Raw genomic sequence first — 15,833 nt, forward strand, 5'->3', positions numbered from 1 at the left:
ACCGTCTGCTTGCCCAGCAGTGCGGTGTGCTTTGTAAAACTGCAGTGGGAGGCATTGTTTGTGATGTCGCTCGGTGTCCTTTATACCAGGGTCCACGCGATACATTCTGCTGTGTGTTTGGGGCCAGGAGGAAATGATATTTTTGCAGATAAATTAGTTAGCCTGCTTCCTGTTGTCAGAAAAGAAAGCTGGAACTCAGGGTGCGGGTGGCTAGGAGGAGAGAGTCAAATTTATCGCCTGTGTGTTATAATCTGCTCCGCTGTGGGGTCCAAGAGCACTTACTCCTACTTCTTTTAATGGACTTATTTTATGTTCAAATGTCTCATTATACTTTTGCAAGATGTGTGAGTCTGGAAGTCATCTGGGGAAGCCCTGATTGGGCCTATTTGCCGCTCGAGCTGGCTGCTAGGGGGACAGAGATTCATTCTGCACCCAGACTTCTAGGCTCCCACTTCAGTGGGAAAAGAGCTATGGGAATAAATAATTACGAAACAGGGCGGCGCTCTACTGGAGGTGCGTGGGACTGGAGGGCAGAGCCGACTTGGGGACAAGGGGACAGGAGATGTCATGGAGGTCACGGTTGAACTGCTTTGGGGTCGGCAGTGGGAAGAGGGCACTGGACGGCACATTACATATGTGTCTAAATCTGAATCAGACAGAGTTATCTCTATGCATGTGGTCCCTCATGCTGGCCAGGGCAGGCACTGGACCTCTGTCCCTCTGTGGACTCCATGATGCCCGCCTGGCAAGGGGTGAGGGCAGGGCAGTGTGGGGTTCAGGGTCCGGAGCCAAGCCATCTGTGTGCATCCTTCACTGGGCAACATCAGACAGGTACATGCAACCCCTTGGGCTTTAACTGTACAGTGAGGGTAATGGTAGTATCTACTCTTGGAGTTTCAGAAGTACTACAGGAGGAAATACAGGAGAAGAGCTTAGAATCATGCCTGGCACGCGGTGAAGAACTCAAGGAACGTCGGCTGATGAGTCTCATCTGCATGATTGACAGTAGCAAACCACTGGGGGTAGCCAGGACAATCAAGAGGGGAAACACACCGAATTCTAGTCAGCTAGCTGAATTCAGTTCAGTAGAATCATTCCCAAATGATGCTTAATTTCAAAGGAACATTGTTTGATTGCTTCCTGAAGCAGTATGTGGGCGTAGGCCCTGCTCTGAGTCTCCCAGTAACTTTTGTTTGTTGGTGATAGTCTTAGAACTGGTCATCGACGTGTCTCCAGAGAACCTCTCCAACTCTGGCTGGGATGTCTGGGGGCTCACTGGGCCCAGCATCTCGCCTGCCTCCTCTGCCTTTATTGGTTTCCCTGTCCACAGGCTATGGAAAGGACCAGGGTTCCATGGCAGGCAGTCCACAAAGGAGAGCTGTCATGGATTTTCAGCCAGGAAGGGGGGTAGAAGTCATCATAAGAGCACATGCACATACACACATGCACACACACACACACACACACACATGCACAGACACACACACATACGCACATGCACACACGCGCGCGCACACACACATGTGCACAGACTGGCTTCTCGACAGATACTTGTCTGTGTGGCAGGGATGGGATGCGGAATGTTTAACAACGGCTCTATGGGGAAGAGTCCCCTTGGTGTACATACTCCCACCATGCCGACTTCACCCACCATGTGAGGTCCTGAAGACGCCCAGGGGCCCACCGTCACCTAGTATCGCCGTGGTACAGGCACCGTAGAGGTCAGGGACCCCCAGGCAGAGATAATAGTAAAATGTAGTAAATTAACCAGGAAGGGATGGCTTTTGAGTTACTTGTTACTTTTGCTTTTTGTAATGTACTTTATTTAATTGTATGTAATTTAATTTCGCACAACAGCTGTGTTTAACCACCCTCCTAAATTCCTGAAGGGGTACGGAGCGCCCTTCCGACGGACGGCGGCTCTGGAACAGCCCCGGACCCGGCTGCCCTCCCCAGTCCACAGCCCCTTCCACGGGCCTCGCAGTCACTGGGGCCTCGCCCCTTTGCCACACGAGACGGCCCGTCGCGCATGTTCTTGGGAACTTGTCTGACACAGCCAATTCCTGCCCAAATACGCGAGGAAACATCTGTGCAGACTCGCTCATTCCGCCCCAACCAACCTCACCGACACGTCCGTGCAACTTCGGGGCAGGGAGGAAAAGAACGAAACGGTACCGAGGGAAGACCGACAACGGGCGAGGGAAGGGGAAGAGAAGATGAAGGGACGGGCCAGAATTCGGGCCTCGCACAGAGCAAAGGCACGGGAGGGCGGAGCGGCGGGGTCCAGCCCGGCCAACGTCCTGCGGGCCGTGAAGGTAGGACCCGCTGCGCCCAGAGGTGCCCCCTCCGCCTGGTCACCTGGTCACAGGGACACCGAGCGCTGGCGGCTCCGCATCGCCCAGACAAGCTCCTGAGTTTGGACAGCAGCACAGTGTGCGCTCTCACAAGGGCAGCTGGGAGATATGAACAATTCCTGTCTAAATTGGAATAGTCTGCTTCTGAAATAAATAGGTATTTCAGATGCTCTTTTGTTTTGTTTTTTTATCCTCACCCGAGGACATTTTTCGATATTTTGTTCAGATAGAGTGAGAGGGAGAGAGAGAGAGAGAAACATCGACGTGAAAGCGACACATCGAGTGGCTGCCACCCACACGACCCAACCAGGGCCGGGGACAAACTGCAACCAAGGTACATGCCCTTAGCGGGAACCAAACCCGGGTCTCTGCGGACCGCAAGCCGACGCTCTAACCGCTGAGCCAAACCGGCCAGGGCCAGATGCTCTTATTAGACTTCCAGCCAAAGCGCTTTCCATTCGAAGTTGGCTGGTTACTTCAGGCGGAGCTGGGCCCTGCCTGCCGACACTGACACCCGCGGTAAGTCAGGAGGCGGCTGCCCAGGGAGCTGGGGAGTCACAGAGCCGGCCTGGAAGAGCAGCGGGAGTTTTCTGAGCACCCAGGAGGGCCAGGGACTGGGGGCGGCGGGTGGAGAACCTCCTTCCTAGATAAAAATGGCCCCTGGAGTTATTGGAGTGGTATTTTCCACATCATTGTTCCTATTCAGCCAGGGTCCTACAGACTGGAGGAGAGGCCAGATGGCAGGCCTGGAATGCCCAGTGGCAGCCCTTAGGGACGACTCCCCATTCAGTGACCTACCCAGGAGCCCCAAAGTTCACGTTGGTACAACTTCCCGGCAGAAGTCACTGTGCCCTTCCTAAGCCCAGCCCTGCAACTCAGGACCCCGGGAATCCTGGCTCCTTGTTGACGGCACTTGGCAGACTCCAGGCTCTTAGCCCAGCCGCTGGCAATAGGAGGGCAGGCCTGGCATGCTGACCTGACCCTCAATGAGCCTCAGTCCTGGGGCCAGCAGTGGGGAGCTCAGGCTCTGGGCAGTGTCTAGGGCTTTGCTGTTCTTTATTTCTGATGGAATCAGTAGCTACTGATATGATCACTATTATTACTGAAACCAAACAACCAACCTTCCTAATTATCCAAGTTCCTAGGGTCAAATGGGTTCTCCTCATGACCTTGAGGCCATTCTCCATTTGTCCCCTAGAAGTTCTGGATGCTGGATTTCTCCAAGTCCAGGCCACTCCAGGCCAGGCCATCCCCAGAGGAACTCAGCTTTGGAATACAAATATTTCTTATTTCATCGACGCTGTCTGTGAGCTTGGTCGCAGGCCAGCTGCGGAGGAGCGAGCTGGTGCTGCCCAGGAGCCCGCCCCCCCAGCCTTCCCGGGGCTGTGCGCCTCCCAGCTCACGTCCTTGGGTCACACACAGATCAAGCATTTTCTGCAGATATCACTGCTTACAAGGTGCCCAGTTCCTTTTAGAATGCCACCCTGTCTGTTTGGCTCTGCGTGATGAACGTGCTGACGTGTGCCCGTCACTGTGGTGGGCGCTGAGGAACACGGGGTCACAAGCGCCAAGTCTGGACTCAGACCACTGGCTCCAGCCCTGGTTTCACAAGGTAACCATGTGACCTTGGGCAACTCATTGAATCGCCTTCATACGGAAAATGCACTTACCTTTTAGGACAGTGGCGTGGATGACAGGAGACAGCACCTTACGTGTGCACAGGTGGTCGGCCAACGGAAGCTGCTTCTCCAGCAGTCATGACCATTAGGGTTAGTTAGCAGTGGCTCTCGAAAGCTCAGAGTAGGGCCCCGAGGGCCTGGGGCATAGAAGGTGAATTTAGTTTGGGGTGTGAAGTGGGCAAGGTCGGGAGGGTGAGGCAGCAGCTGGGAGGGTGGGGTGCCAGGTGCTGACAGCGGGGGGCAGGCACACAGGTGGGGGAACGTCCTGGGGAGGAGGGCATCCGCAGAAAGTCACTCTGGCAGCGGACCCTCCCTCCGTCACCGTCCCGAAGGCTTGGGCGGGTTATGTCTGAGCCGAGTGTGGGTTTCCAGGATGGGACAGCTGTGTTCCCTTCCCCACTCCTGCAGGCTCCCCTTTGTACCCACCTAGGGCCACTTGCTGCAGATGCCGCTGGGTAAGTTCTTCCTTCAGGTGACCTGTCAGAGACACAGAGGAAAACGGCTAGTGAGTTCCCAGGGCTGCAGGAAGGCTTGGCCTCAGAAGCATGTGGCAAGCTTAACAAGAGACTAAAGCAAAGTCAGGGAGACCAGAGCAGGCATAGCTTCCAAGAAGAGCCCCTCTGTGCCCTGAATTTTCTTGGAAGAAGAGGTGCCAAGGTCGGGGCCCTGGCACATCACTGCCGATATGCATTTCGCCTTTGGATTCAATCATTTTGGGGTTCAGTTATCTTAGTCTGTCACTGATAATCTTTGCTAGTGCTCTGATCTCTCTCTCTTTTTGTTTGTTAATCCTCACTCAAGGAGATATATATATATATATATATATATATCTATATATAGATATATATATATATATATATCTCCATTGATTTTAGATAGAGTGGAAGAGAGGAGGGAGGGAGGGAGAGTGAGAGAGAGAGAAACATAGATGTGAGAGAGACACATCTACTGGTTGCCTCCTGCACAACCCCGACCAGGGCCAGGAACCAAACTACAACCAAGGTATGTGCCCTTGGCCGGAATCAAACCCACAACTCTTTGGTCCGTGGGCTGACACTCTAACCGCTGAGCCAAACTGGCCGGGGCTAGAGCTCTGATCTCTTACAGAGGGATGCAGGGCTTGATGCTTTAATAGTTTATAGAACCACTTGTAAATCCCCTTCATTCTTTTAAGCTGTATGAAATTGGGTCAAATAAAAAAAGATGGTGGTTTTGGTTAATCATAACCTTAAGATAAACACAGCAGTTGATTAGTTGGTATGAAACATACATAATTCTAGGTTGTCTTAATAAAGACACAGTGTATACATCAAAGGAGGTGATAGCTCCACTGTACTCTGCAGTGATCGGACTACAGTTGGTCTTTGTTCTAGGAGCTACTCTTTATAAGAAAATGTTAGTAAAATAGAAGTTATTTAGAAGACGGTAATTGAAATGACGAGGCATCTGAAACTATGCCATTTAGATGGAGAAGAAAATACTTGGAGGGAGAGGAGGTATGGAGATAACGGCCATCTTAAAAAAATATAGACATTGTCATAGGGATGAGAAAACATTTATCTTTGTCCTACTGCTGAGGGCAAAGGTCACGTTGAACGAAGGCGGACTTGGGGCTCAGTATGAGGGAGGAAGAACGAGGGCTGTCTCAGCCTGGGTTAAGTCGTCTCAGAATGGACTAGACTCCAGCAGGGCAGCGAGCGCTTCCTGCAGGTGCGCAGGCAGAATTGCTGCCCTGGGTAAGAGGTGGGACCGCGTGGCCTCCAGATTCCCCCATCTTCTAAAACTATGGTTTTGTGCTCGAGGGACGGGTGAAACAGCAGCCCTGGGTCATGTATGTGGAAGGGCTCAGCGCACATGTTAGATGTCCGTTCTGTCTATCCTGTGTGTCCCATGTGGCGGGGGGGAGGGTGATCAGGCCGCTGGGGGACTCCTGCTCCCTTGTCTAATGCAGTTCTCTCCTCACACGAAGTACACTCTGTGGCTCAGAGACCACGGCTGCACTGGGTAGACAGTGACACAGTCGCAGGAGACCTGGTCACGCCCCAAAGTTCTAGGGCACGCCCAGAATGTCACGACTGGGGGCGATAACACAGGTCCTTCCGTTTAGCTTCCCACCCAGCTTAGGGATCCCTTCTACAGAATGAAATGGTCACTTCCCCTCCGACTTGCTCGCATCCAGGCTGTCCCGCCGACGAGACTGTACATAAGGAATTCCCGTGTGGCGTCCACACCGCTGCCTTGTACCTTCCAGGCGCGGATCCGGTCTGAGCGGGAAGAGCACAGAGAGAGCCCTTCCCGCGTGTCAGGACGCCGCGACTTCTCCGCCTAGACCTGCCCTTTCCGGGGGAAACATCAGTTCCTTCAGGTTCCCCTCGGAGCTGCTGTTTCCGGGTGTGTGGCTGGGCCTGGCCTCCACGTGTCCCCACCGGAGAGGACAGAGGAAGCCAAGGATTGGGCACAGGCAATGACTGCACCCTAATTCCTAGTGGGGAAGGTGGGAAACGGGGTGTGTTGGGAAGGAGCTGGGGATGTGGACACCTGGCTCAAGGTGAGTACCGGGAGGGCCTGGAGCCCCCAGGAGCCTGGTCTGACCCGCAGGCCAGCCCCAGCCCCAGATGGGACCGTGTCCCGCTGAGCGGCACGGCCATTACTGTCTTCATCAGCAGAGTGAAGAAGTTGGGGTTAGGGGTGCTGTAGGCTGAGACTCCAGTCTGCATCAAATATCGCTGACTTGAATTTTCAAGAAGCATAGCACACACATTTTTCAAATAACAGGGTACAGCGCTGTGACAGAGGAGCACACCGTGTAGACAAGGGCTTTCTCGTGCCCAGAGTATGGACAGCCAGGGCCGCTCGGGGCATGGCCTGTCTCCTGGGAGCCTGGGTACCTCCTTCCCAGTGATGCCGACAGTGACCCACTCCTGGAGAGCCTCCAGCAACCTGCCTTCCCGACCACGTGCCCAGCTACGTGCCCCCCGCCACCTCACACGCTGCGCCCCGTAGGTGCTCAGCCCTGCATGCTGTGACCTCCGGGTCCCTACTGGAATGACCACTCCCTCTGCCAGTCCCTGGGGAAGATCTCTAGTCCCTGGGGGTTAAGGATTCTCCGAAGGCCCCAGCCTGGGAAGAGCTGCCCATGTAAACAAAGACGAGATTTTGCCACCAGGACTGAAAGTTTTATCAACTGCACAAACATATCACCTACTCTCAGAACAATGACCTATTCCTAGGGGACATGAGGTCCGTCTACACGTACGTTTACAATGTGTTGAGTGGCGCTCTATTTTGGTGAATTGTCTGACATCTCTCAGCACAGGGCAATTTTTGTTCTTGAGATCTTCCCAAACAAGCTTCTAAAAAGAGCCTTATGGCTGGTCCCTAATTGCATTTTCCAACAGAGCCATTCTTCATGTGAAGCTAAGTCTCTGTAATCTGCTGGATCTCACAGCTCTGCAGGGTTTGGCCGGGGAAGGAGCTGAGGGGGCTGCGGAATCCACTCAGCGTGCAGCTTGCTGTCGTGAGCATGGTGATGCATTTGCTGGTTTTGGCCTGGGTTCCGGGACGCATCGCGTGCCGAGGTATGGTACAGAGATGAAACAGACCGAGGGCTCCCGGCCTGCGGCGGGAGGTGGTCTGGAAGGAAGCAGGGGAGGGGAGGGGAGCTGGCTTGGAGGACGGTGGTAATTAGTAACTTTGTCTCCAGTAAGTTACAGCGGTACATGCCAGAAACGTCTCTCACTTTCTGAGTTGATAGAGTGGGGTAGTAGCAGCAGGTGTGTGGTGTGGTGTATCATCCACGCTGGTCCGTTCCCTGTTGATGCTCCCAAGAATCTTGAGATATAATACAGCAGATATGATCCCATGCGATGGAGGGGACGCCCCCGAGGAGATGCAGGGTCTCAGGAGTGACCACGTGCAGGGTGTGTGCATTGCACGGTATATAGATTCTCTGGACCAAGTACTGCACGTGAAAGGCATGGTCTCCATGCTGAAGCAACACTTATTTTCTACATCGATATTCAGTCTTCTGGATCAACCGATTTTCCTGAATCTTCACACTTGCTCTGCATGCATGTTAGTTTGGAATCAGCCACCAAGCGACATTGCCCAGCTGCGCCGGAGCAGGGCCGTCCACTCACAACCCCCTGAGTGAATATGGACGCCCACCCACTGTATGTTAAGCTCTGTGTTCCAGGGGCTGTGTAATGTGGAAACCGGTGGTGGGTTCTGTCCCAGATCAAGGAAGTTCGCCTGACACAGGGGGTGCAGACAGGTGGCCGTGTGCTCTTCCGTCTAAAGCTCGGCCAGTGGCTGAGCTGGCCCCTTCCTCGTGGGTGGTTCCACTCCCTGCTGACGGCGCTCTGGGGCAGCTCTTACCAGTCACTGGGGACTGAATGGAGACGGAGCCAACCTCTGCCATTTTGGTTAGAGCAGAACGTAATGACGGACTTGTTGATGGGCCAAGTTCGGTTCCAACCCCGATCCAGCTACTTCCTAGTGGGGCAGGTTACTTAACATCTCTGGGCCTCAATGTTATCGTGTGGAAAATGGGAATAATAATATGACTGTGGTCATGTCTGCGTTACTGTAGCTAGATTCTCGAGAGAATCAGGGGGTAACGGAGCAGCACAGAGGATGCCCTCAGGAGTGCAGGTGCTCAGGTGCTTGCAGACATGGAAAGGGAAGAGAATGGGCCTGCGCAGGAGAGAGCAGGGCCGGGCCTACCTGCGAAGGCAGTGGCAGAGGAAAGTGCAGGGGAGGAAGCTGGCCAGCGGTATTAGAAAGGGCATCACCCGTGAGGGTGAGACTGAGCACGTCCCCAGAGAGCAGAGGTGCAAGGTGAGCTTGTGAAAGGCGTTCCAGCAGGGGAGGCTGCGGGGCCGCAGGCTGGAGAAGGCCAGGGATATACTGGCTTGGGGCAGGCGTTGGGAGGCAGGGCTTGAACGAGGGCGTGGGGCTGGGGGAGACTGAGTTCTGGCTGTGCTGCGGGCCAGGCTCCCAGGCAGTCACGGAAGGCTCTGGTCCATCCGCTGTTCTGGTCAACTCGACTGCTATGGATCCCAGTAAGATCGACTTAGAATGAACATCAGTCGCGGAATTGGGGGGAGGGGAGAATACACAGAGTCTGTTTCCTGTCCGAGGGGCCACTTTTAAAGGGAAGGTCTGGTTGGTGGCCTTGAACTGGGGTGTTGATTTCAGCTGTGACGTGGGAGCAGTTTCTTTGTACTAACATAGAAGATGTTGGCCACTGAAAGGTTAGATTCTCTAAAAGCCGTTTGTACGGCTGTTTGTAAAAACAACGGGCTTAGCCTAGATCGAATGTGTACACTATTAGACGAATGTTCAACAAACAGGAGTGCGTAGATCCTTTGAAGTCTCTCCTCCTTGGGAATCTATATTTCATCGGGTTTTTGAAATGTTTTTTCATTATAGATTTTAGAGAGGAAGGGAGAGGGAGAGAGAGAGAGAAACATCGATGAGCGAGAACATTGATTGTCCGCCTCCTGCACGGCCCCCACTGGGGATCAGGCCCACAACCTGGGCATGTGCCCTGACTAGGAATCAAATCGGCGACCTCTTGGTGCAGGGGTCGACGCTCAACCACTGAGCCACACTGGCCGGGCTCATCAGGTCTTATCTAAACTTGTTTGTATAATCTGTTGAGACAGGAACCACCTTGCCCCACCATAGCAGTGGCGGATACAATGAGAAAAGAGAGACTACCAGGAAAACTTTGCTGGATTCAGTGACAGGAGGTATTTCTGAGGACCGGAAGTGGGATGGGCATGCAAAATGGCCAGAGGAGCCTCGGCCTCAGCCTGCAAGGCCCTGGGTCCAGGGCTGCGGGTGACTGAAAGCGCCCTGTGCAAGCCGGGCGAGGGCCTGGCTCAGAGTCTGCAGGCTGGGGTGAGACCCCCATCACCCGGCGTGTGAGGAGAGGGGTCTGGGAGAGAAACCGGTGCCGCCAGACGTTGCCTGGGGCTGTGTAGTTCTCACCCAGGGCAACCCGGAGGAAGGAAGGCGCAAAGTCAGCATCCCTTCAGTTCGTAAGCCACGCTGCCCCCTGACCCTGACCTGCCGGCCACAGCCCACGCTGCCAAGGAGCGTCACTCCCAATGGCCACGGTTACAGCCGCGTGCGCACTGGGGGCCTGGAGGCTCTGTCAGGCGGGGAGGGATGAGCGCCGAGGGACAGAGGGAAAGAGAAAGAAACAAAACGTGTTTCATTAAAAATGGGCCTGCTCACCAAAATGCCAAAATATATGAAGAAATCTAATGCTGAAAAAAAGATAGCAAAATCAATAGTTGGAACATGAATTCATCACAGATGAAAGTAATTCCCTGGACAGGCAGATCGCGACACTTACTGAGGCAGAAGCACAGACAGAGGGCCAATTGGTCTCGCTCTCCCGTCCACGGCACCGTCCTCAGCAGCCTGCCTGGACCTGCGTGCATTTTCATCCCCCTGCCTCGGCCCAGCCCCCACACCCCCTCCCTCTCGCTCCCTGGGCAGGCAACCTAGTCCCCGACGCTTCTACTTACACTGCGTGCACTCCTAGAGCGGGTGTCCCAGCGCTGTGAGCCAGCGGAGGAGTACGGAGCTACAGAGCCCATTCTGTTTGTTACTCGTCGCTACTGTGTTGGACAGCTACTCATTTTGCTGTCTGGGCATCTAATTCTGGGTTTCTGACCGCTACACACCCCAGAGTGTGCACCCCAATGTTTTACTTCCCTTTCCCGAGGCAAACGACTGGGTTGCCTCCCACTCCCACTAACAGGAGCAGGGCTGTGATGACCGTCCTTGAACGTGGCGTCGATTCGCCGGTGGGGAAATGTCTCTGCTGGGTCTCAGCAGCTCTCACGCTTGATCTGAGGGGCTGCTCCTGGCGACTGAGCCAGTGTGCACCTCTGGGACGCAGGTGGAGACAGGTGTGTCAAGAACACTCAGAGACTCATGAAGGCGCACATTTTCTTTATGAGAACTAAGAAACCATGCAACAACTAGGTCTACACAAAATAATAAGTGAATAGGAAAGAAAATTTGAAGTACAATTCGAGCGGTTGAAACAACAAGCGATAGAAGAAGGAGGGAGTAAACCACAGACCTGACGTATTTAAAAGGCAGATCAGTGAATGGGAAGGTGGCACAGAAAACCTCGCCCCAGCACAGCCTAGGTAGCAGGGGAGATGAAAACGGGAAAGAGCAGCCGGAGTCAGAGACCAGATGGAGAGGCTTCGTCGTCTGTCCAACGGGAGTTCTAGAAGAAGAGAATGGGCAACGGGAAGAAGCAGCATTTGAAGAGACAGCAGTTGAGATTTTCCAGAATTGAAGAAAGACATAAGCCCCCGGGTCGAATGTGCATTCTGTGCATTGAGCACGATGAAATAAACAAACCCACCCCTAGACATGACGCAGTGGAGCTGCAGAGCTTCACCTAGGAAGGGCCACCACCACCAGCTCCCTGGGGACCTTTCCCAGAACCATCACTGTGGGCGATGGCCCCCACCTCAGAGAGCAGGTGCCAGGAGACGACGGAGGAATATAGCGTCAACTTGAATTTTATAGATAGTCAAACCACCCTTCATAGGTGAGGGCACAGTTGACAATTTCTGTGACGTGGGGGATTGAGAGCCTATGCCACCCACCGAAGCTCCTGCCCCAAAGAGAACTCCACCGAGAGGCAGCCAAGCACAAAGGTCAAGTGCATGGACTCTGGAGCCGGGCTCCCTGGTTTGCACCCCGCCGGGCCACTTACTCTGCATGGTTTGGCCAAAATAGGGGTCATAACGGCATCTGCTGTGAGGATTGCACTGGGCCACGTACATAAAGTGCTCAGAAGAGAGCCTGGCATAGGAACCGTGGAAGCATAAAAATTATTATTATGATCAGTGGGAAGAAAAATAGAAATATGTAGGATAAAAGAAACAATGATGAGCATAAAAACAAATAAAACAGTTAAATTAAAACGTTTAACTATTGACCATAAAAACTCGTGTGTGTGTGTGCGCGCGCACGCGTGTGAAAACCAAGCAACAATACCAGATGGAGCTGAGGCAAGGATGTGCGCTGGGAGGTAGCTGCAGCCCTGGAGGCGGGTGGAGGGAAGATGCCTTTGGAATAACTATGGACAGGTTATAGTTACTTTTTAACTCCAGAAAAATAAAGATACATTATATAAAGGCCAAATAGATGGAGGATTAGAAAAAAGGTGGGGGGAGAGTTACAGGGAAGGAATGTCAACCTTTTAACAATTCAACAGCGCAGGAAAGGAGAAAAAGGAAACAAAAGAGACAATGGTGCAAGCCATCCCGGTCTTGGTCAAACAATGGCAAGAGCCTTGCGTGTGCATTTGTGTGTGAGCACGTGTGTGCACATACGCATGATCCTAGGAGCATGGAGGACATGGAAGGGGTATCCACAGAGCTGTACGATGGGCTGCCTGCCGGTGGATGATGAATCAGGTGGGAGAGAGAGAGCCAGGTGAGACGAGAAGAAATCGTACTTTAACACGTGTGTCTGATTTACGGTTTATGTGAAAGTATATCTGTACATATTGGTGAAAAGAAATGAAAGGTTAAAAACCCACTGCAATACACTTCCCTGAGTGGGAACGAGGAACCAGACTGCACACTAACAACTGTGCGGGGGCACCTGCCACACATGGGCCATCATCTGTCCCGTGTCCTGACTGAAATATTCCCATCTGGAGTCTCAGTGACAGGCTGGGGCCACGAGGAGAGTTCAGCTCATTTGTCAGAGTTCTGTTGGTGGCAGGAGCCTGCTGATTAAGAAGGGGTGAGTGAGGATGATCCGTGAGTCCGAGGGAGCCGGGCACAGCGGCAGCCAGCCATTGGCCGGGGCTCGGGGAGCCCCCCGGAAGCCTCAGCCTTCCTGGGTTCCCCAAGGACAGAGGCTCGGTGATGAGGCATTGAACGAAAGACCAGGCATGGTCTAAAATGTAAGCTTCTCATACCAAAATGACACTTCATTCATCTAGAAGTCAAGATTCTTCTTCTATCTAGCATGACACGCACCATATATAGTAATGTTAGTAAGTCACAGAAAGAGGAAAAGGCAGTTTATTTTTCAAAATAATACTTGCAAGTGAAACACTGTAACTTGACCTGGTTCCTCCCACGCCCCCGCCTCTGGGCTCCCCTTAGGAGCACCCACCACCCTGACCCCGTCTTGCGGAGGAGGGTGTGCCTCGTAACTGATGAACATTTCAACTCAGCACGGGAACACCAGACAGCAGTCTGGGTTTTCAAGACAGTTCCTCTCTTATCACCGGGACAGGACATGCTGATCACATTTTGGGGAGTGCTCTCATTTGTAAAAAATGACCAAATTATACCATATCTGGGAGACCTGATTTCTTTTCCTAAGGGATTTTCATTCTGGCTACCCAAGTAACCATCATAATCATACCAGATTAGCACATTCTGTCTGAAGCTTAGGCATTTAGCTCTGTATTTGCTTAATTAGGCTAAGGCGTTTATTAATGCCACTATTCCGGGATGTGATAATATTCCCTAAACATGTTCAGAGAATTAAGTAAATAAGCTCCCGTGTTAAAAGCTCAAACAAATGTGCACATAGGTAAGCCTAGGAAAAATTTCAGCTCAGCAACCAGCCTGCATTGTTAAATACTAAGCACCCCAGGGAGCTGCAGGCTCATGGGTGTGTTGGCATCCATCCCGAAGATGCTACTTTAGATGCTCAGATGCTCTTATCTCAGCGACAGAGGGATAGAACCAGCTTCCAAGACCTGCCCTGGAGGAGTGGCTGCAGACCACAGTCCTCCCGCCCTTTGAAGAGGTGGCTCTGGATGCCAGGGATGCTCTCTGGGGGGAGGGGATGGTCCATGCAGCACAGCCTTGGACTTTCATCCCTGCAGCCCCAGAGGTGGCACAGGGGACAGTCCCAGGGGTGCCGTCAAGGCTCCTGTGTCCCAGTGGGGGTGGGGCAGGTACATCCCACCTCTTCCCAATGCCCCTCTCACTGGAGGCTGGATCGGATGGGTCCCTTACTGACTGTGGAGGTTCACTTAAGGCTGTGAAAAAACCCCAAGCGCGGAGATGTTTGCTTTGGCAACATATATAATTTTCAGATGTCTTAAAACATGCAAACAGTGAGTTGTGCATGGCTCTTCGATATAAATAATAAACCTCCATACTGCGAGATAAAGCTTGATTCTGTTCGTTTAATTTAAATCAGCTAGTGCTTAATAAAAGCAGTAGAAAGAAGCATGCCCCGTTGAGGCTCAGCCGGGCAGGCTGCCGGCGGCCTGGGAAGTAGCCGAGGCGGGGCTTCTTGATGTGGGAACTGGTCTCCAGCTGCGGAGGCTGGAGATGAGGAGAAATGTGTCAATGGGTTTATAAATAGAAGACAAAGCCAAATGGAAATGGTTTCAGCGCTCAGGTTCAAAGCCATTTTTTATCGCTGTGTATACTCGTTGCTTCTTTCGGGGGCAACGGGCCAGGCCCTCCGTCTAACCCGTGCGGATCCTGAGCACGGTCTCTACGATCACCTACTGTGGGCTGGGGGCAGGGTGGGTTACATTAGTGCAACTCAGGGGGCTGAGTCCCAGTGGGGGATCGCGGTGGAGGTGGGGAGCCAGAGAAGGTGTCCGGCCTCCAGAGACCACTGGACTGTGGTGGCGCCTCACTCAGGAGGTGGAGCGATGGCACAGCAGGGGGCATCTTGGGCCTGGAAGAGTGGAGAGAACATGGGCTTTGGGGGCAGGTGCCACTTACTTCCTGTGACCTTGGGCGCTTACCCCTTTGGGCTTGATTCCTCTTTTAAATAGGATGATAACACCTTCATGGCAGGGTCGCTGCAAGGACTGGACAGATGTACACAAAGCACCCAGCACAGTGCCCGGCACATAGCAGGTGCACAGTAATGGGGCAGGGGTGGCGGCGGGGGCAGTGAGCGACCACCGCGGGCGGGGCGGGCTTGGAACACGGATGATACCGCGAGGCGGACCAAAGAACGCAAACCCACTGCAACTGTGTCCAAGGCCTTGATTATGGTCACATAGGACATGGCGTGGGCATTTCCCCCTGTTCTCGTTCCTGAAAGCCTCTTTTAGACCTAAATTAACAAGTTATCTTAGGCCCAGTGGACTAAACTGAGGTGTTCTATTCACCTATGGGGACAGTCACATGTCCTTGCAAAAGTCACAACCCAGGGCTTCGCAGAGCAAAGCTTTGGTCTTCCGCAGTCACTGACTCCAATGCCACATTTTAAATGTTTTTTTCTTTGTTGATTTTAGAAAGAGTGGAAGGCTGAGGGGGAGAGAGATAGAAACATCGATGAGAGAGAACATCGACTGGCCGCCTCCTGCATGCCCCCCACTGGGGATCAGGCCCACAACCTGGGCACGTGCCCTGACCGGGAACAGAACCAGCAACCTCTTGGTGCATGGGTCGACGCTCAGACACCCAGCCACACTGGCTGGGCTCCAACTACAACATTTTACCAACGTGGGACCCCATACTGAACCTCTGCCTTCCTATCACTCACTCACCCTCAAATTCACCGCTGCCTCCATCAGTAACAGGGTCTTCCACATTCCTTTACACAGGCAAATGTAAAGGTTCGTTTCAGAACTGGAAGTACATGACTTTTTAAGACGCTTGCTGGAGATGTTGGAAGTCATAGTCCTGATTTCCGAGCCTGGGAGGACGCCTACCCTCATCCTTTAATTCTTTCTTCAGTAGATCCCTTTCTCTTTTTGTTTCTGTTATGACTACACATCATCACAGAGGAGGGGGGAGCGGAGGGAGGCAGAGGC

General features: G+C 53.0%; 1 protein-coding gene across 1 annotated transcript in view; it reads right to left on the reverse strand.

The window, feature by feature from the left end:
- Positions 1-15,833, reverse strand: part of KIF6 (kinesin family member 6) — a 404,227-nt gene that overhangs the window by 35,716 nt on the left and 352,678 nt on the right. Inside the window, exon 16 of the mRNA XM_036248669.1 lies at positions 4,460-4,510. Coding sequence (XP_036104562.1) covers positions 4,460-4,510 — 51 coding nt within the window. The remainder of the gene's footprint in view (positions 1-4,459; positions 4,511-15,833) is intronic.

This window comes from Molossus molossus, unplaced genomic scaffold (genome assembly GCF_014108415.1).
Source record: "Molossus molossus isolate mMolMol1 unplaced genomic scaffold, mMolMol1.p scaffold_m16_p_8, whole genome shotgun sequence".
NCBI lineage: Eukaryota > Metazoa > Chordata > Mammalia > Chiroptera > Molossidae > Molossus > Molossus molossus.